General features: G+C 51.3%; 1 protein-coding gene across 2 annotated transcripts in view; it reads left to right on the top strand.

Moving 5' to 3' along the window:
* Positions 1-19587, top strand: part of WDR27 (WD repeat domain 27) — a 159362-nt gene extending 139775 nt beyond the window's left edge. For both annotated transcript variants that reach the window (XM_043592788.1, XM_043592786.1), the window contains one exon: positions 19325-19587. In XM_043592788.1, the coding sequence (XP_043448723.1) occupies positions 19325-19375 (51 nt within the window). In that variant the 3' untranslated portion in view covers positions 19376-19587. The remainder of the gene's footprint in view (positions 1-19324) is intronic.
* Positions 19588-25144: the final 5557 nt, after the last annotated feature.

Here is a 25144-nt window from a genome sequence, read left to right as displayed (position 1 = left end):
TTTCATTTCACTATTTATACCATTACATTGTTTGTAGTTCTTAACACAGTCATGATTTTTAGAGCGAGCGAGCGTCTAATTTTATGTTTGTACAACTTCTGCCTCCACGTGATGCACAGCGTGAATACTTACAGGCACAGAGCGCTGTGTCACTGGAGCGTTTTAATAAACGCTCCTGTGCCTGTTTCAGGGTGCACGGATACCCGAGCTTCGGTACCCAGAGGGAAACTGGTCTCCGGTCAACAGGCCGCCAGATGCCGGGAGTCCCCTAGCCGCCGGCTCTCCAGGTTTGCGCTGGGCAAACTGCCTGGCCTGAATCCGGGAGCCCCGCGAGCGGCCACTGCACCACCAGGCACCCGTTTCTGCGCAGAGAGGTGTCTCCGTGGAGGGAACACCTGTGTTGCAGCAGATAGAAGGATCCAGGGAATAGGGCGCCTGGGTGGCTCGGTCCGTTGAACATCTGACTCTTGATTTCAGCTCAGGTCGTGGTCCCACAGTTCAGGGGTTCGAGCCCTGCGTTGGGCTCTGCACTGACAGTGGGGAGCCTGCTTGGGATTCTCTCTCTCCCTCTCTCTTCCCCTCCCCTGCTCATTCTCTCTCTCTCTCCCTCTCTCAAAAAACTCAAATGGAAAAAAGATTATAAGAAAAAAAGGATCCTGGGAAGCACATGTTTGATGATTTTTGTGCGTGTCATCAGTTTGGCTTACTCTCCAGGCTGGAATTGTAGTCCCTGTGACTAAACCCTGTCATTCTTCACTTTATTACAACTGACATTTGTACTTTTGCACAGTCTCCCGGTTAACTCCGTGACGGCACAACGGGAAAGGCACTATTTTCACTGTCCGTCAAGAGGGGAGCCTGAGATCCCTGAAGGTGAAATGTCTTGCCCAAGATACCGCATGGAGCCACGACTCAGCTACAGCTCAGTTTTCTGTTTCACATTCCAAGTACGATACGGCAAGTCCCTGGTGGCAACATGCCTCGCCGTGTGGACTAACCTAGTGCCGGTCCTCTCCGGGCGCGATTTGGGACGCGTAGTGGTAATAAAATCTAGCAGATCATTTCTGTATTTGGATCAGTTGATTACAAATGAAAAAGAAAACCGGGTGCCACGGTTCCTTTCCCCATTTATACAGTACGCAAGAAAGGTTGGCACGTTTATTTGCACCTAAGTGTAACTAACAGTTGAGAGTAGCGGGATCCCAGGAGGTGAGAGCCTCTCCCCTGCAGCCCGCTGTCGCTGGAGGGTGTTTGTTTCAGGAGGGAACTTCCTCTTCTGTATCAAGTGGGGAGAGACTGAGCCATCTTTCCCTACTTTAGCAGCGTTGCCGTGTGTGCTCACTATTTCTCAAAACCTCTGCGGGGCTCACATACAGAGACATACACACATCCTGTATGACATACTACATGTAGTATTTTAAAAACCATACTAAACGTATGGCCTTTGAGTTAACAGCCTAATATATGAAAAAATGTCACTGTAATAGTATCTCTTCTCTGTGTGCAGAAAAATGTCGGATTTTAGCATACTACAACCAGCAATATTGTTAGCTGTGTGGTACCTTTGAGAGAGTTTATTTTTTTATTAAAAATGTTTTTAATGCGGCGCGCCTGGGTATTTCAGTCGGTTGAGCGTCCGACTTCGGCTCAGGTCATGATGTCACCGCTCGTGGGTTCGGGCCCCGCGTCGGGCTCTGTGCTGACAGCTCAGAGCCTGGAGCCTGCTTTGGCTTCTGTGTCTCCCTCTCTTTCTGCCCCTCCCCTGCTCGTGCTCTGTCTCTCTCTCAAAAGTAAACATTAAAAAAATTTTTTTTAGGGGCGCCTGGGTGGCGCAGTCGGTTAAGCGTCCGACTTCAGCCAGGTCACGATCTCGCGGTCCGTGAGTTCGAGCCCCGCGTCGGGCTCTGGGCTGCTGGCTCAGAGCCTGGAGCCTGTTTCCGATTCTGTGTCTCCCTCTCTCTGCCCCTCCCCCGTTCATGCTCTGTCTCTCTCTGTCCCAAAAATAAATAAACGTTGGAAAAAAAAATTTTTTTAATTTAACATTTATTTACTTATGAGAGATAGAGACAGAGCACGAGCAGGGGAGGGGCAGAAAGAGAGGGAGACACAGAAGCCAAAGCAGGCTCCAGGCTCTGAGCTGTCAGCACAGAGCCTGACGCGGGGCTTGAGCTCACAGACCATGAGATCATGACCTGAGCCGAAGTTGGACGCTCAACCGACTGAACCACCCAGGCGCCCCTCTTTAGGATATTTGAGTAATATTGGTCTTTAGTTTGATTATCTACCGTTGTACAACAAGTCAAAGGCAGGAGGCAAAGAAGTTACTTGGTTTGTGACGCAGGACACGGTAAGCGGTGGTTTGCAGGAAAACAGTTTGCGGGGGGAGAGTCCTGTGAGGGACCGCAGGACACGGGCTTCTGGAGCCTTCTCTCCCTTTGCTGTGGCTGGCGGTCCGTTCTCTGTGCCTGCGCTGCTAGCCTGTGCGTGCCCTCCTTCACCCCGCGGACTTGGCTGGAGAGGGCGGGTGTCATCAGTGGTTTCAGACCCAGCCCGTGTCTCGTTGGTCCTCGCTGGAGTTTCTCTCCCACGTTAGTTCTTGCTCTTGTCCTGTTTCTTCGAGCCACACCCACTTCTCCGGCTTGTTGACCTGACTGTGTGACCTATTTATTTTCAGGCTTCTGTTTTATCTTCATATTTACATTTACAGCTAAAACTTCCTCTCGGAGTACCCACTTCGTTTCAGCCCACGGGCTTGACACGAAGCACTTTGGTTTTAATTTAGCTATTTGAAATTTCCATTATGGTTTCCTTTTTACTCAGCCTTTTCCCCCCAAAAACACGTGACTTCTAATCAATTATTTCCAAAGATTATTTTGCCTACGATCTGGGCCCTGGGCTAGTGACCTACTTCCTGGCTAATTTTCATGCAATTTCCCGTGTGTCTGAAAAAGATACATAATTGTAGCTTTGTTGTTACAGGATTCTTCTACTTAATATCTGTTCTCTCACAGCTGTTGGGTCAAACTTGTCCATGTTGTTTATGACCTCACTATTGTATCTGTACATTTATAATCGAGATGAGGGAAAGTCTGCCCCCGACTCATGCTTTCGTCCGTTTTCCTCCTAATGCCTCTTGCTCTAGGCATCTCGATACCATGTGATAGGAACTTTGTGTTTGTTGATCGCCTGGGATTTGGTTTGTGCTATTTTGCATTTATATTCTTTCCTACTTACGGTTTTGGAGTTAATTTTCTTCTGTCTTAGGTTACTAACAGCGCTAAGCCGACTTTACTTAACATTTACATGGTCCACCTTTCCCCGACTATTTACTTTCAGTCTTTCTAGCCGAATTTCATAATTCAGTGTATAGTTTGCTGTCTTTCAACTGGAAAGTCTAGCACATTCACCATTTTTGACTCCTGATATATTTAGACTTACTTTTACAAGTGAATTTTGCTGGTTACTGTCCTCATACTTTGATTCTTTGATTCAACCTCTGCAAGGTTGACTTTTAGCCTTTTTACCGGTGTTGGCTGCAAACTAAAGATTATACTTCTATTTTATTTTAACTATTACTCTTAATATCGTAACTTCTATACTTAGCTATAAAATTTAATTTTAGAAAATCTGAAGTTAATTCTGTATCTGTTTCTTTCTGGACAAGAATAAGACCTTAACAGGCGTATGTAGCGCGGGAAGCATCGTTGTCCACAGCTTGTTGTGATTGTTGGAGGTCTGGGTCAATTTCTGTGTCACCGTGTTTCTCTTGGTTTCCGGTAGGTTCTTTCCTCTCGCCAAAATATATTTTTTCCTGGTATCTTTTTTCATTAAGGTATTGAAAGTAAGTGATAACATCTCTTGGTTTTTGTATATCTGAAAATATCTCCTCTTGCCCTCACACCTAAATGAGATTTAGCTTCGAATAAATGTCTAGACCGACATGTTATTAATGCTCTGAAAATATTATTTTATTGCCTTCTGATAGCTAACATTGCTGATGAGAAATTTGGTATCTGTTTCCTCTTCAAACATCGTCTCTCCAGAATTGCTTTTATTATTGTGTTTCGGGTTCTATTCAATATATTTTTTAAACTCTCAAAGTATCAATCATGGGTCTTAACTGATGTTTCACATTTTTAGACCAGTTTATCTCTCAGCGGAATTTTCTGTTTCTGTGAACCAGGCTTCCTTCACGCGATTTTTGTCCGAGCTGACATTGTTCTGCCATTTTTAAAATTCCCAGTATGCCCTTTCACAATTCCTGCAATTTGTAAAATAATTCCTTATTTTGTTTGGTTGTCCATTCGTCTCCTGGGGACTATAAACATAATTATTTTACATTATTTCTCGGGCCCTGTTATTTGGTCTACCTTCTTCACGTTCCATGTAAGTATGCGTTTTACAGTTTTAATTTACAGATTTATTTTTAGTGGAGAAAAATGTCCAGCTTTCTCTTTCTCCACTTCCTTCTCCCCGGACTTGGATTTTGCTACTGCTTCTTTCCAGATTCGCTGGGGCCTCAGCGCAGGTCCCGGCAGCAGCGTCTCTCTCCTGCCTGTGATGGAAGGAAGGATGGTTCCTGTGACCCCAGGTCCCAGGGCAGCCGCCGTTCAGATGCGGGGCCTGTGGGGGGCGCTCTCGTCCTGCCGCGAGCCAGGAGGCCCAAGGCAGAGCCTGAGCTTCTGTCTCATTTCTGCTCACGGAGAAATGGTCTTGTTTTGAGCCTGGCTAGGCCAGTTTTTTTTTTTCCTCTTGTTATATTTTATATGTAATTTCTATATGCTTGAAGTAAAGGGGATGCCTTGAAGCATGAATTAAAAACTTGATCTTAACTAGAAGTTGCATTTTGGAAATTGAATAATGTAACTGTAAAGGGGTTAGGAATTTCGATGTCACATTTCGAGTATAGTTCGTAAACTTAAAACATAATTTTAAAGTCACCCCACTTTCCACCCTGCCCCGCAGTGGGCACCCGCTAGAGTCATTGCCGTGAATTTCATTTCACTTAGTCTAAGAAAGCCTGTTAAAAAGTTTCGGTGCCTTCCCTTTCTGGAAGTGATCGGGTTCCCCATCGGTCAGCCCCGCCTCAGGCGTGGCCACTTGCCGCTGCTCATTTCCCAGGAGGCTCTGAAGTTTTCTCATCCTGCCCAGTGATCTTCTTCTCCTGTTACAGAAATCCTTGGGTCCTGTAGCAGCGGGAAGATTTTCTACTTGATACAGTACATGTGATTGTCTCCGCACAGTACCTTCTGTGCAGTGCTGACCTGTGTGTGCACGCACCTGGGCGGTGACAGGCGGGTAGTTTAAAACAGCCCATAACGTGCCTCCGCCGTTTGGCGGGTCAGGTCCTAAACTTGAGCCTGTCATCGGCTCAGATGGGGTTTCTGGGGCTTCAGGGTCACCGCGCTTCCTTGTCCGGAGAGTTCCGGTCACAACAGCACCGCTCAGTTCTTCGCAAGCGCAGGAGAGACAGAGATGCCGTGCTGCTCATGTGTGCAGTCATTCGAGACTCCCACAGGCCATCCAGACTGGAGCTGAGAAAGCCAAGGAAACCCCCCACCAGCTTCTCGTCTGGTTTTCCGCCTGCGCCCCTGAGGCCTACAAGGCATCGCTTCGCATGCAGAGAGCAGGCAGGGGGAGGGAAGTTGGCCAGCGGTGGCCTCCTCCTGTGGTAGGTGAGGACTGACCGGCCAAGTGTCACCTTCTGGCCCAGGGACAGACTTTACCAGGTTGGCGGATTGTTTCCTTCCAAACACAGAAGCGGGCGTCCTGGGAGTCCGGGCGGCACCCCGGGTCCCCACGACCTGACCCTTGGAGCAGTTATTTGAGAGAGAATCTGTGTGGTTAGGAGTGGAGCTCATCTTGCAGGGTCCCCAGGCTTCCCGGAGGCAAAGCCCCGCGTTCTGTCAGCCTCACCTGGGGCCTGTCTGCGCGGAGAGTGGCCAGGTCCGGGGCTGGCCACAGTGCCAGCTCCCCCTGCTTCCACGGGAGCCCCAGAACAGGGCTTCAGTCCATTCTAGTCAGAACACGGGAGTCTCCGCGTCAGGAACGACACAATTGCTTCGATTCCGTTCTTGCCAGGACACCTGGGCGTCGGCCGTCGGGCGAGGCACTAAATCTGCCGCGGTCCGTCTGCAGTTCACGCCCCGCGCCTCTGCCCTCAGCGTGTCCTGAAAGCGGTGCGGTTGGGCCGTTCCAGGATTAACGCCTCCTTGGGCTACTGGTTCCCACGGACTCACCTGGGAGGCTCCAGCCAGGACAGAGCTCTGTGTCCGGTCAGCTCTGACCCGGGCCCGCCTCCCCGCCTGCACACGGGGGCAGAAACGCCGCAAGGTAGAATTACTTGGATAAGTCCAAGGAGAGGCCGGAAGGCTACGCAAAACCCTGCGACATGCCGGACCTCGGCGAGTTTCAACAAAGTGGAGATGTCTATCCTGGATTAGAGACGTTTGAGAAGTAATGAAATTATGGAACTCGAGGGTTTGGACAGCTCCGTCTCGGCTGCACAGTGGGCCTGCCTGCCCATCCCGGAAACTCTGAGTTATCGATCAGGAGGGTCTGCCTGGCTTCCAGCGGCCGGTCCTCCGCGGGAGCCTGAGTCGTCGCGACGGCGGGCTCGGGCCGAGGCGCCGTGTTCCCATCGGAGAGGCCGGGCAAGAACTGAGGCGGCGTGTGACGCGGTGTTTTCTCTTCCGAAATCTGTCAGACGGATGAAGTGGGGCAACGGGCTGTGTTCTCCAGTGGTTTCTGCCCCGAAGGCTCATGGAACTCACACTTTCAGATGCCGCCTGGTTTGAGGCTTTTAATCCAAAGTAAATCTTTGCGCTTACTGCCTCTGTCAAGGCCGATACCTGCGTGAGGTACGGTCCCGGTTTCTGCGCGGAGGACGTGCCGCGTGTTCGGCGAAGGACTTCAACATGGGGCCTGCCGCGAGCAGGACGTCGGTGCCCACCCACGTCTGCTCCTTTCGGCTCTGCGACTTTTCACGCACCAGATTAGCAACGTAAAAGACAGACACTAGATTTTCCTCTAAGATTGCCTTCACCTCTGAAAGCGTATGGCTCACCTGGAAGCGGGTACGGGGACTACAGGAAGGGTTTAGTCAGGGGGTGCGGCCAGCGACACAGGCGTGAAAATGCTTCATACCCGGGGTCTTCATACCCGGGGTCACGACATTAGTCTTCCTTAGGCTTCAGGACCAGATCGCGCTGCAAAAGGTGAGCGCAGGGAGGGAAATCAAGGGCGGATGCAAAGTGACTCCATATCGACCGCGTGGCTTGTACGCGATGCGTCGTTTGCGCCATGAAGTGGCCGTGTTGTTGTATGTGTCACGCGTGTGCGCACGTCAGTCCGTGTGCCGAAGCACGATCGTGTTGTTGTCCCCACTTGGCAGATGGTAAAACCGAGGTGCAGACAGAGCAGATGATTCAGCTGAGGTTACGTGACTAGTAACCGGTCCGCCGGCGTGGGCCTCCGCCTCGTCTGCGCTGCGATCACAGCGGGACTGTTGGTCTTACCACTTTGACTTCCTCCTGGCTTCCGAGTCTCGTTTACGAGGTTAAGGGGAAGAGGGGGCTGGAGAGCTCGCCTTTCCATTATTTGCCGACCACCAAACAGACGAAATTCGGAAATGTCACAGGACGAGGGGGTTAGTCCTGGGTTGAGCGAGATCTACACCAGCACACTGTGCCGCGCAGGTCAAGAAAGGCAGTTTGAGCCGGCCGCGCACCAGTGGTTCCCACGTTGCCATGGGCTGACTTTGCTGCCTGGTCGCATTCGAGGAAGTTGGGGAAGAATGGCAGTGTGGGTTATCATCTTCAAATCTCGCTTCAGGAGACACTGGAGAGTCTCATTTCTACATTCCTTCGTCTGCTGGAGGACGCTGAACAGTAGTTTCTCTGTGAAGGAATTTCAGACCTTTCCCCCCACCACAGAGATCTCCCCAAGCACACAAAAAGGTAAATCCTGGCACCTTTCACGCATAGAGACAAACAGTGGCTGTGCCAGAGTCTGGCGTGGCTTTTCCACGCACAAGCACGTGTTCTCAGGGGCGGGAATCCAAGTCTGTCACGAGTAAATGATGAATTCCTCTCTTCATTCCGGTGGCACGTCTGGGTTTTGTCTCCCTCCACGCCTGTTGTGTTAGGTGAAGTGTCCGTGAAGACGGACGGCCGTCTCCGGTCACGGGAGTTACGAAAGTGGATTCCCCATAGTCCGTGGTTCCTCTCTTGGCGTTCCTGTGGCGTCCTCGTTGCCTCCAGCGGCAGGGACGGAGACTGGGCCCCTCTCGTGGGTGCGACTCCCTCTGCTCCCCGGGGGCCGGCCAGCCTCCCGCCGGGAAGCCCGGAGGAACGGGTCAGACCACAGGCGGGCTTCAGGGCTGATGTCCAGCAGAGCCACGTTTGGTGGCCTCACCTTGCATTTCAACCTGGAGCTCCTCCTCTCTAAGAGGTGCTTCTTTCTCCTCTCCTTCAGCTGTCCGTGGAGCTCACATGCAGAATCTGGAGTTATACGTGGCTCTTCCCATGTTCTCCCCACCGTGGAGGGACGTATGCCGGCTTGTCCTAGAGGAGGGTGGTATTTACACTATAGAAACGATAGCGCTTCCCATGTGCCGGCAGAGTTCTAGACTCGTTCTCAGGCCCTTGAAGTGGACGCTGTGATTGTCCCCATCTTAGGATGAAGACACCAAGGCACCTGAGGTTGCATGAGGTGGTGTGAGTGCAGCCTGGCCAAGCCGTTCTGAGCTCTCTGTCTTCTATTACTGATGGGGAAAGTGGGAAGGTTCCAGAGAGGCTTGAGTCTGGGGAAAAGTGGCTGCTTTCAAACCTGTTGTTTAGACAACAAAATCTTGTAGGCAGAGCTGTGTGATCTGCCCCGCCTGCTGCACGCTCGGGAGGTGGTCCTCGGTGAGCAAGAAGAGGTCCCGGTGCTTGGGGAAACGTGGAGAAAAAGGAGTCTAGACATTTGGAAACATGCCTCCGAGTGGAGGAAGTCAGGACACGTGGAGCCTGCGTGAGGTTTGAGGATGACGAGCAAACATGAAGCCATTTAGCAACATGTGTTGTTAGAGCTGGATTTCACTTAGGTGTGCACCGAGCACGAGCGGCAGTCTGGAGTTACGACCCAGAATCTTGTCTGCTTCCTCCTGCATTATTCAGTTACGGAAACCAAATTTTTCTCACCTCTGGCCATTAATCATTTGTCAGGATTTCTCTATTGTACGAACATAAGATGTGTGATGTTAAAAAGTAGTCTCTTACGTGTTGCGTGCAGACACCCAGAGCTTTATAAAATCTAGCTGATGACGTAGCACTCTTAGCTCTTCAGGTGAAGTATTTCTGTAGAGGTGAATCTCGCCTGAGATACAAACGTGGTTACTTCTAGCTTTCACATGGCTGACGACACAAAGGCTTATTGTTTTATACCCATAGATATTTGGATGTCATTTATTGTCAACAGTCTTTGGCAGCTCCTGTTATCTACTTCACTTAGTCCTATATGGTGGCATTTATTACATTTTTACATTAAGGTTTGATGATAAATCGTTTATACAGAGTAGAGTTCACCTGATGGGGTTTGAAATTAAATAAGAGGTGACGGATATACGGCCATACGACCTGCACCACAGTCAAGCTGGAGATGTTTCCCCGCCTAGGTCCCTCCGGGGTCAGGACGGAGACCCTCCCCCCACCCAGGTACTGTGAGTCCCTTCGTACTCAACTTTTTCTTCCGACCCCAGCCGCTGATTTGATTTCTGCTCCTTATGTCTTTTCAGGAAGTCACACACAGTACTTTGAACAGTAAATACACCACGTGCTTGGCGTGTTCATCCTTTCATGCAGGGTGGTGGTCGTGAGACTTTTTATGTGGCTGCACGTCTGACTGGTGTGTCCCATCGTGCATTTCACACTGGTTTATACCAGTTTGGAAGGTTTGGGTTTTCCAGCTTTTGTGTGGATTATGAGTAAAGCTACAGAAACGTTCGTGAACAGTTCTTTGTGCCAACGTATGTTTCTAGTTTTCTGGATAAATAACTTACATATGGACTTTCTGGGTTGTATGTGAAGTGTATGCTTTATTGTATAAGAAACTGCCAAGATGTTTTCCACGTGGCCATCTAATTTTGCCTTCCATCAGCACCGAATGTGTAAGAATCCCCCTGGTTTCGCAGTGAGAGTAGGGTATTTTTTTTGTTCTAACACCCGCTAAACACAATGCAATGTGATTATATGCCAGATTCGGTCGTAGACAAATCTATGTGGATCCAAAATAGAACCTGGCCAACTGGATTTAACTGTGCACTTAAAAATACATCTTGATTAGGTAGGATTTATCTCCAAATACAAGATTGGTTCGACATTGGAAAATCTAGTGACTTAATCACCACTTTGATACAGAGGAAATATTTTGTATTCTCTCAGTAGATGCCGAAAAAGCATTTAAATTCATTACTGTTAGGATTAAAAGAAAGTCTACCAAAGTAGGAATAGAAAGGAGATTCTTAATCTGGTAAAGGTTATATGCTAATATTTATAGAAAATACTATACCTAGTACAGAGATTTTACATTCGTTCTCTTTAAAACCAGGCATATGACAAGGAGAACTACTTTCACAACTCTTTTAACCTAATATTGGATATTCTGAATGATAAAACAAAGAAAGAGAAACAAATGAGAGTAAAAAGCCTTGGAGGAGGAGAGACAAAACTGTCATTGTTTACAGATGATTTGATTCATTTAACTGGAAAATCTAATAGAATCATTAAACTCTTAGAACTGGTGTCATTCACCAAGGTTGCCACATGTAATATCTAGTTACAACAATCAAATTATCAGTAATAACTAACTGAAATTAAAATAAAAATAAGATTTCCTTTATAATAACAACAAATAACACTTTAGGAGCTTAACTGAGAAAAACAATGGAGAAAACTATGGAGAAAACTTTAAAATGCTAATAAACTGTGTAGAAGTTCTGAATAATATTCCATATCCTTTCATAGTTTAAGTTATAACTTAATATAAGAATGCCAGTTCTTTACTAATTCATAAATTTATTGCAAATCTTTTTAAAAAAATTTTTTAATGTTTATTTTTATTTTTGAGACAGAGAGAGAGCATGAGTGAGGGTGAGGCAGAGAGAGAGGGAGACACAGAATCTGAAGCAGGCTCCAGGCTCCGAGCTGTCAGCACAGAGCCTGACGTGGGGCTTGAACTCACGAACCGCGAGATCATGCCCTGAGCCGAAGTTGGACTCTCACCTGACTGAGCCACCCCGGCGGCCCCCCTTCCGCAATTTTTACATTTATTTATTTTTGACAGACAGAGAGAGACAGAGCACAAGTGGGGGAGGGGCAGAGAGAGAGGGAGACACAGAATCCGAAGCAGGCTCCAGGCTCCGAGCCGTCAGCACAGAGCCTGATGCGGGGCTCGAACCCACAGACCGTGAGATCATGACCTGATCCGAAGCCGGACGCCCAACTGACTGAGCCACCTAGGTGCCCCTTTATTGCAAGTCTTAATCAAAATTCCAGCAAGATTCAATAAACTTATCCCAAAAAACATGTATTGGAGAAAAAAGATCCATAAAAGGCTATGTCAACTTTATATTTTCTTTATCAGATAATAAGCAACATGAGACCATAGAAATAATGTATCATTGATTCAAGAGCTGAAATAAAGCCAAAAGAACATAATAGAGAATTCAGAGATAGACCCATGTATATTTGGGGACTTAATACATAGTAATATGGCACCATGAAACAATGGAGAGAAGATGGATTATTTGGTACAGTGTTTAGGGAAAATGGGTCTTTATAGTGAAAAAAAAACTATTTTTATTTAAACGTGCATACACCTAACGATTTCAATATCCAGATGTGAAAAGTAAAACTATAACTAAATAGAGGAAACTGTGGAATAGCTTTGTGATGTATGCTTGGGAAAGATTTCACAAAACTTAAAAAACTTGGAAGTATAAAACATGAGACAAAAAATTTGATGGCTTCTGTCTTCCTGAAAATTAAAAATTTATTTTTAATGAAGGACACCTGAGAAAGTTAATGGCCAATAACTGGCAGTAATATTTAAAATTGAAAAATGAGTAATATGTATAAAACGGACACGCCTCAGAGTCACCGGGAGCCTGTGTTTCGGTGTCACCTTTGTGCCTCACCTGCCTTCTCTGTGAGTGGGGATGGCTGCCCGTATTTACGTAAGCCCACCCCGTGTGATAGAGATTCAGGATGAGGCCACCAGTTGAGAAGGATTGTTGGGGGTACTGTCCTGGAGACTTACTATAAACGTGGTTGTGGGTTTATTATTTTTTATCTTTCCTAGAACTCATTTTGTCCCCTCAATGACTATTTGCTTTTTCCTTAATTCTGGATAATTCTGGCCATTGTCCCTTCAAATATTTTCTCTTGTCCAGTCTCATTGTTCTTGCCTTTCAGAACTCATTTTATTTTATTTTTATTCTTATTTTCTTACTCTTACTCTTATTTTTTGAGAGAGAGGTGGGGGCGGGGGGAGAGAGAACCTTAAGCAGGCTCCATACCCAGCGTGGAGCCTGATGCAGGGCTCCGTTTCGTGACCCTGAGATCGTGACCCGAGCCAAAATCAAGAGTCGATAAGCCCCCCGGGCGTCCTTGGAACTTCTTTTAAGTGAATATTTGGACTTAGTCTGCCATCTGAAGTCTCCTTCGTGTTTCCCATCCTCTCAACTCTGCGAGCTGCATTCTGTGTGGTTTCCAGTTCACAAGCCCACTGTTCAGCTGTTTCTAGTCAGGTCTTAACCCACCAACCGGAAGTTTATGTTCTGTTGCCCTACTCTTATTTCCCGCGTCACTCGGGTTGTCTTCAGTCTTCCGGTTCTTTGTTACAACAGCTTATTCTTTGACTGTGTTCCTAGCCATTTTAAACAAACCGATTTGAAGACACATGTGACGGCTCTGTCGTCGACAGTGTTGAGCGCTCCTTCCTCCTGGCGCTGTGTCCACTAACTCTCATTCATGGGAAAACCTCCGGAGATCCCCTTTAGCAGAGCTTACCTTGAGGGTCCTGCAAGGCTTTAGTGGAGGAGTGGCCTGGGGGTTCTTAGGTTTGCTCTGCTGGCTGCTCCAGGAACATTAGGAGCTGAGACCACTTTTTTTTTTTTTTTTTTTTGGTTAGTTTCTTGATATGGATTTCCTTTTATCACACAGCACAAGCTAAAACTGCAAACTCCCTGTTAGGCGGCCCTCTGTTATGGATTTTGGAGGTGATTTCCTCACCTCAGGCTGAGACATCTCATGTCCCCGCTGTCTGGATGCCCTTTCTCGTCCATGCTTCACTCAGGTCTAAACGTGTGAATCTTCTGGCTTCGTGCGGGGTTTTTGGCCCAACTCCCTTTATCATGAGACCCCGAGTCCTCACCTTCTGTGTCCATATGGTGATTAAAGCCTGAGATCCCCCTCCAGCACACACACACACACACACTTTGCTGTAACAGAGACTGATTTCCTTGGGCAGAAAGTGATGTCATAAACTTGTCCCTCTGGCTGTCATCTCCTTTTCCAGGCTTGTCGCTATTTCCCTGCAACTCAGCCAAGAGCCAATTCTCAGGCTCTCCGAGCCTCAGAATGCTGGTCCCTTCAGTAGTCACCACCCTCGACTTTGCAAGAGCTATGGTGAGGCCAGTGCCCCTGCAGCAGTGGGATGCGTGCATTCACTCTCACGGGACGTCCCGATTTTATTGAAGGAAAGGACTCGTCCCTGTCCCTCGTAGCTTATCTTTCTGTCTCGCTGCCTTTCTCAGACTTTCCACCCACGTGGTTGTGACGGGAGCAGCAAAGACGCAACACCTGACCCTGCGTAGGCCACATTTTGAAGCTGGAACTCAGAGGAAGCAGTGGCCGAAGCTGAAGGCCAGCAGCATAAGTGAGATAAGACTTCTGTTGCCATCTGTCCACAGCTGTGGCTTTTCCTGACTCCGAAATTTCTGTTGTTGAGCACCTTTAGACATTCCAATAACCATATAATAAAATGCCTTTCTATTCAACTCGTCCAAGCTGGCTTTCTGTCCCTCACCACCAAGAAAGTGAGTCACACGTCTCTCCAGGCAGAGCAGTGGGGACAATCTCCCTGTCCCCCTTCTCGGTTCAGCATGGGCACGTGGCTCCAGAGGGACTCGTCTCGCATCCTGTGTGTTTAGACAAACCTCTCTCACTCGCGTGCCATCTTCCTGTCGTAGTGCTTCCCGTGCAGCCCCAGCCCCACAGGGCACCCAGACCGCAGGGACCCACTGATGCAGACAGCCGGGGACACACTGCTTCTGTTCTGTTTACACGGATGAAGGCCTGACCTTCAGAGGTGGAATTCCTCGCCAAATTCAAACGAAACTCACAGGACTCGGAGCTACTGTGTTTATCCCCCGGACACTGTTGCTTTTCGTAATGGTTCAAAAGTTTGGATATAGAAGTGACTCAGCCATCTGAAAGTTATTTTTCTGTTGTTTGAAGATCTGTTCTAAGAAAGGGTTATTAATGTTGTAAGATGTCATTAGTATGAGATTTGTAGCAGTGTTTTGCAGACTGAGGTATTTAGAACAGATAAACCGCATTTTTTTGTTTTTGGTCCCAGATGTGTGTGGTTCATCATCATCTCCGATACAGTTCAAGGAAAGAGAAATTTTAAAATAAATTTAATACATGTCCGTGAGTGTAAGATTATTTGGGGACTTGTGAGTAAGTGAAGTTTTGCTCCAGTGTGAAATCTGACTTTCTTTTAACCGTTTCTTTGAAATAAGAACTAAGTTCTCCTTCCAAAACAATAAACATTCTCAGGCCACAGTCTGAACTGTAAGCATCAGTCTGTTTCTCTTGGGTTATGTAAGTTGTATACTCGGTCTGAAAACTGCAGAGTTTTGTATCTGTCCTTTCTCTGTTTGGTCCTACACCGGTGCCAATGTGGTGACCTCCGAGTGCGCCCAGGCGCCTGGTTCTGGCAGGTGCTCTACATGCAAGAACCGATACGGCCCTTCTGACGCCTGGGTCGGTCGTGTCACCTGGTGTTCATCCCAAACAGAGGTCAAGAGAGGGCACTTGCCCCATACTGGATGACAAATGTATGGTAGGACCAAGGTCTGACTTCATAGCACACATATGTCCGGGTTCAGAGCACACGGAAACTCCGGAGAGGATTTAACGTTTTAACCAAGTAATGAAAGTCTGGACGCCTCCGCACTACCTCCGACGGCCCCACCAGTGTCCTATCGGGCAGGATATCTCGACTGATTCCAGTCTTCTAATCGGTGTCAGTGGAGACCTCCACCACACGGGGCACTGCCTGTGGGCTGCGAGTGCCCAGAAATCGTGCTTACTGTTATTTCTGCGTTTCTGACGTTTGATTCACTTAATCATTCATGGAAGCGAACGTCGGTCAGTGGCAACGAAGAGAAAACGTCCTCCCAGGGAGCTGTTGCCAGGCTGATGGCTCATCGCCTAGGAGATTACCGGGACGTCTTGAACCCAACAATTCTAAGAGGAAAACTGATGGTTTCAGTGAAGCTGAGGTGATCTGGGGATGCGTTTCCTGAGGGGGATGAGGTGCCGACCTTCGGGGCGCCTGCAGGCGCATCACAGTGTGTGCGAGCCAAGCCCTCGGGTCGTGAAGGGGGTGGAGGAGACCCAGGACCAGAGCCAGAGTGGGTCACGGAGACCACCGAGCAGACATGGTGTCTGTGACGGGCGTCAGTCTCGGCAGACGCACTCAGATGTGTGTCTGTGCCCTGCGCCCCTGCTTGTGGACTGAGCAAGTGTGACTCCCCACTATCCCAAACCCTCACCGGGGTTCTTGTCCCCCTCCACCCCCCAGAGGTAGAAGGCCAAGCCCCAGTACGTCTTGTTGGGAGGGGGGGGACTGTTGTGAGGTGCGTCGTGTTGGGAGGGGGGGACTGTCGTGAGGTGTGTCGTGTTAGGAGGGGGGGACTGTCGTGAGGTGCGTCATGTTAGAAGGGGGGGACTGTGGTGAGGTGTGTCGTGTTGGGGGGGGACTGTCGTGAGGTGCGTCATGTTAGGAGGGGGGGACTGTCGTGAGGTGCGTCGTGTTAGGAGGGGCGGACTGTCGTGAGGTGTGTCATGTTGGGGGGGGAGACTGTCGTGAGGTGCGTCGTGTTAGGAGGGGCGGACTGTCGTGAGGTGTGTCGTGTTAGGAGGAGGGACTGTCATGAGGTGCGTCGTGTTAGGAGGGGCGGACTGTCGTGAGGTGTGTCGTGTTAGGAGGGGGACTGTCGTGAGATGCGTCGTGTTGGGCGAGACTGTCCTGAGGTGCGTCGTGTTAGGAGGGGGGACTGTCGTGAGGTGCGTCGTGTTAGGAGGGGGGGACTGTCATGAGGTGCGTTATGTTAGAAGGGGGGGACTGTGGTGAGGTGTGTCGTGTTAGGAGGGGGGGACTGTCGTGAGGTGCGTCGTGTTGGGGGGGGGGAGACTGTCGTGAGGTGGAGCCATCAGGAACGGGATCAGTGCCCCCACAACAGCCCCAGAGTGGGCCGTGGCCCCTTCCCCCAGATGAGGGCCGCACCGGAAGTCTGCGACCCGGAGCCCCTAGAACCCGCCGTGCCTGCTGACCTGGGTCTCCTGGGCTCCAGATCGTGGTCGTTTGTCCCCTGGCCCGAGCTAAGACAGGCTCCCGGGTGTCGGGGCATTTCTCGAGCACACCCGATGAGCCGGAAGACAGGCCCTCATCGGTGGCCCCCCCGGGCCCTGTCTGTGCAGACCTCGGTGGGCTGGGCCCGCTGTGCAGCATCTCGGGCCCAGGGCCAGGGCCCGGGGCGGCGGGAGCTCCACGGCCCATCTGCCCCCCGCGCCGCACGGGGTCTGCTGCCTCGTGGCTTGTGCTCTGGGCGGGGCCCCCGTGGCCGTCTGGGTGCCTGGCACCTGCTTCTGCGGGGAAGGATTCTGGGCGAAGGTGGGTTCCTGGACCTCTGTGAGGACCCATGGAGTTGGAGGGCTTGCTCCTGTTCCCCTCTCTTCCTCCCAGCCCGGGAGTTTCTAGATCTGCGGGGACAGAAGCAGTAAAGTCTCCTATTGACTCTATTAATGGATGTTTTACCTATTCTGAGGCAGAGGCTTTTAAAAACCAAAGGTCACAAAAGTACACGCTGCTCCCCTGCACATCATCTTGTTCTTGGCGCGGCCGGTGGGCTCAGCCCGGCTGTGGCCCGACCGAGGGTGCTGTCCCAAAATATCGGCAAAGATACCGAAAGTACAGTGGTTCAAGTATCCAAGTTGTGTCGAATTCCCGTACCGTAACAGCAGTAACAACCCAGCGTGGGAAGGTAGGAAAGATCAGTTGTGGAAGGCTCTGGGAGCACGCCCGAGAGACGGGGAAGGAGAGAGACAGGCTCGAGGACGTTTCCACGCCCCCAGAGAGGCACAGATCCGCACCCGAGACCGAAGCGCCCGACCCCGCGGACGTGGTTTAGATTCTGGACCGTAACACCGAAGGGGTCGCGCAGCGACTTGGTGGGGCTGAATTGGCAGGTGTTTGCAAGGTGGGCTCGGGGCCGAGTCCACGCGGCTCCGGGAGGAGCCCAGGACCTCAGCTAGTGTGGTGGCCGGCGGGACGCGGCGGGAAGGCGGCGCTGAGGTACCGCGGGGCGAGGGCTCTGGTGCCAATTGTGTCGTTTGAAGGAAGAGAAGATTCGTAGGTGGGGGTCGCGTGCCTTCTCTGGGCAAGAGCGTGAGTTGATTGGAGTTGAAGTCCCACCGGATGGCCACGCGGCGATTTGTGCAATGCGTCGAAATGCAGAATTTCCGCGCGGCCGCTGACAAATATCACACGGCACACCTGCGTTGGGTCCATGTGGAAATGACAGGTGAGGTCGTGGTGCACCTGGCCGGGTCCTGCTGTTTAAATGACCCTGCGTGGAGCCGTTCACGAGCCAAGAAGCCTATGTGTCGGCCGCTCTGGGTCCTGCCTCTGGAGCCCGGTTCTAAGGACAGTCTTCAAACCGTGGGTTTGTAACCACTTCCTTGGCCTTAGAATGAGAGTCTCTGTTTTTATTTGTTTTTTAATCAGCCCCCACCCCATTGTGTATCTCTAATGATAAAATCCACTGCCGTTTGGCGGGAAAGAGACCACTGGGGGTCTGTGAGGTAAGCCGAGCCAGTGCTGGTGGACCCAGGACGCTAAGAGCCACCGGGAGCTTGCAGGGGTGACCGTTGGCTGTGGACAGCCACGTGCACCCCACGTAGCCCCTCACGGCCCAGAATGAAGAGCGGGACTTGGGGCAACAGACCCAGCTCCGTGCCTTAGACCAGACTCTGTAGTGAGCCAAGTTCAGACTTCGCCAGAACCCCAGGGAAGATGAGGTCCGTGGCCGGGGGGGCCCGAGCCCCACGTGGGAGCTGCCTTGTGCTCACCACCTGGTCTCAGGCCACTCGCGGGGTCGGTGCCCGGCACCCATTTCCCCACTCGAGCCCAGAGGCCGGCGGAGGTGGACGGAGAGTGGCCATGGGGGGCGGAGTGTCTGTATCGCTGAGAGCGGAGTGGGAAGGCGCGGCTTGTGTCTGTGCCGTGGACGGCAGGGCCGCCCCCCTCGCCCGGACACACGGTCGGGCCCCGACCCCCAGTGTGGCTCCAGTTGCAGGGAGGGCTCTCAGGAGGCAAAGCTGGGGGCGGCCTAGGGGTGGGTTCCTCGTCCGATAGGACCGGCGGCCTGACACAGAGGGAGAGGAGCCAGCACCTGCAAGGAGGAAAGGCCGCGTGAGGACGGGGGAGGGTGGCCGCCCACAGCCCGGCGAGGGGCTCCCGCTCACACCGGGTCGCACGCCTTCCGGCCTCCGGGGTTGTGAGCCAACAGGTGTCTGCGGAGTCATGTCCCGACAGCAGGAGACCTGGCGGGAGGGCACTGCCTGGATTTGCTCCCCAGGACGCGGACCCCACCTCACTGCATTAACGGGGCAGAAGGAGGGCATCTGCCCCTCCCCCCCACAATCTGTCCCCGCCACCGAGCCAGCCGCCCTCCACCGCCGCCCTGGGCTGTGGCTCGACGCCCGGCCTGCGGGAGTGGCCGAGAGCTGGCGGGCACGTCTGGCAGCCGCCCTGTCCTCTCCTGATGCTCCTCTCGAGCATCAGAGCAGCAGTGACATGCGGTCCGCACCCGTCGAGGAGAATACAGCACCTGCCGCACGTGGAGATTTTACTGTTTTTGACGCACTCGGTTCTGTGGTCTAGAAATTGGAAAATGAGGCAAACGCCTGCAGAAAGTGCCCTTGCTTCCTACCTTACAGGACCCTCAGCTAATGAAAGTGACTGAACCACATTTCGTCTTCAATTGCAGCTTGCCACCACCACCCTGGACGGCAAACTGCAGCTGTTTGTGGCCGAATAACTCACCGCGGGCCGGTGCGCCGCGGGCGCGAGGGGGACGTGGCCAAGGCTGCTGGATCCCGAGCCGCTGCCGCTCTGTGTCCCTCATGCTGGCAAGGTCTCCCGCCCCGCGGGACGGTCCCCCTTCCCGGAGACGGAGTTGGCCTCCAGCACTCGTGCGCAGAATGTGGTGAAGTTACAACAGAACGTTCTTCAATAAAAAGTAACCCAGTGTTTGTTTCCTCCCGGACTTTGTGGGGTGGGGGCGGGGGGTCCACGCTGGCACGGTGGGCTCACAGCCTCCTGACGGCCTGCCCTGCTGCTGCCTGGGGAACGGGGCCTCTACACACAGCCTGGCTTCTTGGCCCTTCCTCCCAGTTGAGCCAGGGCCCCGTTGGCATACGAGGACCTGCTCGAGACCTTGCCTTCAGTTCCGTCAGATGAGTTCCCAGAGGTGCACTTGCTGGGTAACACGGCAGTGCTGTTGTCGATGTTTGAGGAAGCTCCACATTGAGGAAACCACAGCACCTGTGCCGTTGACCATCCCTCCAGCGGGCACAGGAGCGTTTGCTTGTCGTTAACACCCCACTGCTTTGTATAACTTTCGTAGCAACCATTATTTGTCTTACATATTGTTTGCATTTTTATATGGATTTTCTCCAAATTAAGTCCTGATTCCAGTTTTATATGACTTGGAGAAAAAGAAACTTAAAATTATTGGATGTCAGTAATAAGAGCCAAACAATATTTTAGAGAAAAACTAATATGTTAAAAAAACCCCAAACATTACCAAGCTTTACTAGGGAAAATGCAGGACAGAATCAGCTTGTAAAAGCCATTGCTGAGGTGAGAGCCGTCCCGAGTGGCTGGCCCGGTGGCCGCCAGAGGCAGGGACGAGAGGGAGAGTGGACAACAGAGACCTGGGGCCGCCTCTGCCCCGGCCCGGCCTGCGACGGGCGGCGGGTGTTGGTGCCATGGGAGCTGACTTGCTGAAGGGATGTGTTGTGTTGTGTTCTTTATCGGCATTAATAGCAGTTGTGTCTTCTCAAGCAGCAAGCAGGTGCACTAACGTGAGATTGTTTGGTCCTTCCTCCTTCATCGGAGAGCACTGGTAAAATAACATAGTATGTAGAGCTTCTCACTGAGGGGCGCCTGGGGGGCTCAGTCAGGTGAGCGTCCCACTTCGGCTCAGGTCGTGACCTCACGTTCGTGGATTCAAGCCCCACGTTGGGCTCTATGCTGACAGTTTGGAGCCTGGAGCCCGCTTCGGATTCTGAGTCTCCCTCTCTCTCTCCCCCTCCCCCACTCGCGCTCTGTCTCTCGCTTTCAAAAATAAATAAACATTAACAAGTTTTTAAAAATAAATAAAATAGGGGCGCCTGGGTGGCGCAGTCGGTTAAGCGTCCGACTTCAGCCAGGTCACGATCTCGCAGTCCGTGAGTTCGAGCCCCGCGTCGGGCTCTGGGCTGATGGCTCAGAGCCTGGAGCCTGTTTCCGATTCTGTGTCTCCCTCTCTCTCTGCCCCTCCCCCGTTCATGCTCTGTCTCTCTCTGTCCCAAAAATAAATAAACGTTGAAAAAAAAAATTAAAAAAAAAAAATAAATAAATAAAATAACTCACTTTTAACTTGATTTCACTTCATTACCCAATTTTTATAAGAACGCTGAGTTTGGTAGGAATTGTCACTAGATTCGTTTTCTTAACATTGGACAAAAGCTACATCAGAAGGAGGTAGTCATGGAATTTCATCTTGGAAAACCCATTTGAAGGCATTCTGTTCACACACAAAGTTCATAGACTGAATTAGGCCAACGGGAACTGGCCAACCCCAGGGCGTGCGGGAGAACAGTGTCGCCGACTCTCTGAGGTGTCGCCAGGACAGAGGTTCTGACGGTTTTACGCCTGAGCCCACAGGTGGACGCAGGCGACGGAGGGCGTCCTTGCCCGGAGAGAGGGGGCCCCGCGATGCTTCTGAGGACACCTGGCTGGGAGAAAGGGCCAGGGCGGAGGCGGAGGTGGGGTCCGGAAGCATTTTATAGTTTGTGGAGGTAGGTCAACCTGTCCATCTCCCCCGACGCTGCCGGGCTGTTTTGAGGTGGCACCCACCCTTTTACAGGAAGGAAGACTGAGGCCCTCAGCACGGCTGCTGGGCTGGCCCGTTGGGTGTGCCGTCTGTGGGGGGTGCAGGAGTGAGCGGAGGCAGAGTGGCGGTGGGCGGGAGCTGGTGGGCCAGCTCGGGGGGCAGGGGAAGGGCGCTGGCCTCTGGGGGGGGGGGGCGGCGTCCTGACCTCCGACGGGAAAGTGTCCCGCCTGCTCTGGTTTCAGTAAGTAGGCCGCTGTGAAGATTCCCTTGTGGGATTTGGATGACAAAGTGATTCCTATTATGTGGTGCGTGTCATGGGGTTTACACGCTCTTGGCACACCCATGTTTTTGTAGACAAGAAAGCAGGAATGTGATCGCGGGCTGCCCAAGCCGGGTGCGGAGGGGTGGTCTAAACAAATTCTGGAGTAAACAGATTCTGCTCATTTTTGACATTCTCTGAGGTGTTCTTTTCAGATGGGGACTTTGCTTTTCATTAGCTGAAGCAGCACTGCGTGTTTCAGACCTTGGGGGAAGGCGCCGGGTGCTTTGCAGTAGAGGTGCTGTTCCTTGTGTTTTATCAGCTTCTCCATCTGATAGCCAGTCATTTGCAAAATCTGGGATTGGACCTGGAGACCCATCAGCCTGGAAGAAGGGCTTCAAGCGGGGAATGGGCGACTCAGCATTTGGAAGGATGTCTTTTCCAGGTACCTAGTAGCTCCCTGGTGTTGACCTTATTAGGTTAAGCTGTGTAAAATTACCAGCACGCAGCTGGTTTTGATCTGTGAGAAGGGCAACTTCATGTGGTCCAGCCAAATATGTGTTTCAAAGGAAGGGTTGAACACACACGCCAACCCTACCTCCCGCCCCCTTCCTCCCTGCCTTCTTCCTGTCTTCTTTGCGACAACAGTTTGGTTAGTGCTGACTTTGTTTCAGGCCCTAATTCAAAATGACCTGTCAACTTGTTTCTTCCCTATGTTCCCAGCCCAGCGTAATTTTGGCTGCTGTTAGTAGCTTCACGGGGACTTCTGAGCACCTGGGGCCACTGACCCAGGGCGTCTGGGGTCCGGGTTTGTTGGGACACTCCCTGGGTGAGTGACTGACTGCTCTGCCACCGGGCCCTGGGTGTGGCCCTCGGGCCAGGAGAACCTCTCCTGCTCGCTGGGAGCCTGTTGGCGTCACATGCACACTTCACCTGAGGGTTTCAACAGAGGATTAATTGATGGAGCTTAGGCATAGGATAGGAGGACCAAGGTCCCAGAGGAACAAGAATTGAATGGAAGTAAAGCAAGCAGCACTGGAGAGAAGTAATGACTTTGAGTAGGAACCAAGGTGGCTGTGCAACTGTGAGGCTGACGGCGAGAAAATCGAGGCCACAGAGGGAAGGTGGCCCTCACAGGCTTCCCAAGGAAGATGGGGACAGGCAGGGCAGGGTGGTGGGATGGCGGCGTGGCCTGGCATGGGCGGACGTGAGGGTGGGCCCTCCACAGGGCATGTGCCCGGGAGTCAGGGCAGGGAGCCCGGTGCCCATGGACCTAGGTGCACAGCACGCGGGACCCTTCTGTCCAGATCAGCATCAGTGCAGGCTATGGGGTTCTGCAGGAAGACATTTCATTCCACTGTTGGCACTGACATTGACATCGTCACAGGAGGAAGCAGCTCTTCTGTTCACTTTCTGGTCGGGTGTGGTGGGTGGAGTCCATGCTGACCCACGTGGAATCCGGGAGCCTGCCGGCTTCGTGGCTCTGGCACGTCCGCCGCTGACACCCTTGATGTCAACACGCGGCTCTCTACCTGCAGACGTTAAGGGCTGTTGTCACCTCTCATTTGAATAGCAGTGGCACCTGCTTACAGACAGAAGCTCCGAGTTGAATCGTGGGTATGAAGATTAGAGTGACGCGGCTGGATGAGGAGGGGAGGATGCAAATTGTCTTTTCCTCCCGCAACGCGAGATTCTGCCAAGACAGTCTCCACGTTTAGGCCTCAGCCCTCCTGGGCGGTAATGCCGCCCTTATCTGACACCGTGCTTGTCCGTGGCCTCTGCTGTTCAGCCCTTGTTGCCATGCGTTCTCGAGTGGGCCTCTCGGTGCCCTCCTGAAAACGCCTCCTTTGACCCAGACCTCAAGGCACCTTCTGGTCCTGCATCCTGTTCCCGTCCCCCACAGCAGCCTTTCCAGATGTGACCCTCTTCACAGAATGCCCAGCAGCCGCCTGTCCCCCAGAAAGCACCGTGTGTCCATGGCTCAAGTATTTACCAGGCATCGAGAAAACAGTAAACTTTCCTCCAAAACCCTGAAACTGTGCTTTCAGACCTGCGCCGGAAGTGCCCTGGCACGCCGAGACACATTCCAGTGGTAGCGGATCAGCCCGGGGTGGCTCAGATGCATTACAAGTAGATGAGAAAATATGAAAACAAAAGGCTTCCTAAGTGAAACCATACTGGTTTTTCTTCCACTGTGAAATAAATAAAATAATGTTTTTCTTTCATAGATATGGAATGAATCCATGCTGTTTGCTGTGTTTTTTTTTTAATTTTTTAAATGTTTTATTTATTTTTGAGAGAGAGACACACACGAACGTGAGCATGAGAGAGACAGAGAGAAAGAGAGAGAGAGAGGGAGGGAGGGAGGGAGACACGGAATCTAAAGCAGGCTTCAGACTCCGAACTGTCAGCACAGAGCCCGACGCAGGGCTTGAACCCACAAACTGTGAGATCATGACCTGAGCCAAAGTCAGATGCCCAAATGACTGCGTCACCCAGAGACAGCATTAGGAAAGTTAGCAAGCCCCAGGACAGTAGGAACACTGATAATACAATCTGTTCACTATGTCAGGCAGAGGCTTGTGTCTACATAACACCAGAACCACTATAGTTGGTAATAAAAAGACAAACAACCAAAAATGGGCAAGACTCATGAACAGGCACTTTGTGAAAGAAGATTCATGACGGCAATTTGAAAGGAAACTCGCTCAACAGCATTCATCCCTGGGGAGGCTCAAAGTAGACTAACAGTGGGGCCCTTCTGCACACTCACGAGACTGCCAGAGACTTGAAGGGACTGACTGGGTGTTGGCAGGGGCTCTATTCCCCTGGAGTGCGCAGGTTCTGCCAACGGAACACCAGATGGTTCAGTTTGGAAACATGTTTGGCAGTTTCTCAAAAAGCTGTATATACATCGACCCTGGGTCTCAAATTCCACTTCAAGATGGAGGTGGAGTTGTGTGAGAATGTGTTAGAATGTTCACAGAGGCTTTATTCTTGGTGCTCAGACCCAAACTAGCCCAAAGTCCCCCATCATGGGAGCGGACAGACTGGTACATGCACGCAGCAGACTTCTGATAAATGCAGGGGCAGGATGGGTCTCAAGCAGTGATGCAGAGTAAAGGAAGCCACACAGAATACAATGCACAGTCTCTGACTCAGGTTATAGGATGTTCTGGAACAACTGAACCCTACAGCAGTAAAGATCAGATTGTGGTAGGGGCCAGTCTGGACAGCATCACAGGCTGGTTTCTGGGGAGATGGGCATGTCTGTCATCACACGTGGGTTTCCTGAGTGTATGAGTTTGCAAACTAAACACGTATGTAAAGGACACCTCAAGAAAACATTCTTTAAAATACACAGAGAAGGTTGTATGCATATTTCCAGTAATGGTTGGGTGATGGCATGTGACAGAGCAATGTTTTAGCTGTAGAGCTGGGGATCTAAA

This window comes from Prionailurus bengalensis, chromosome B2 (genome assembly GCF_016509475.1).
Source record: "Prionailurus bengalensis isolate Pbe53 chromosome B2, Fcat_Pben_1.1_paternal_pri, whole genome shotgun sequence".
Lineage (NCBI taxonomy): Eukaryota > Metazoa > Chordata > Mammalia > Carnivora > Felidae > Prionailurus > Prionailurus bengalensis.
The sequence above is the reverse complement of the archived record's forward strand: the minus strand, read 5'-3'. Positions and strand labels throughout refer to the sequence as shown.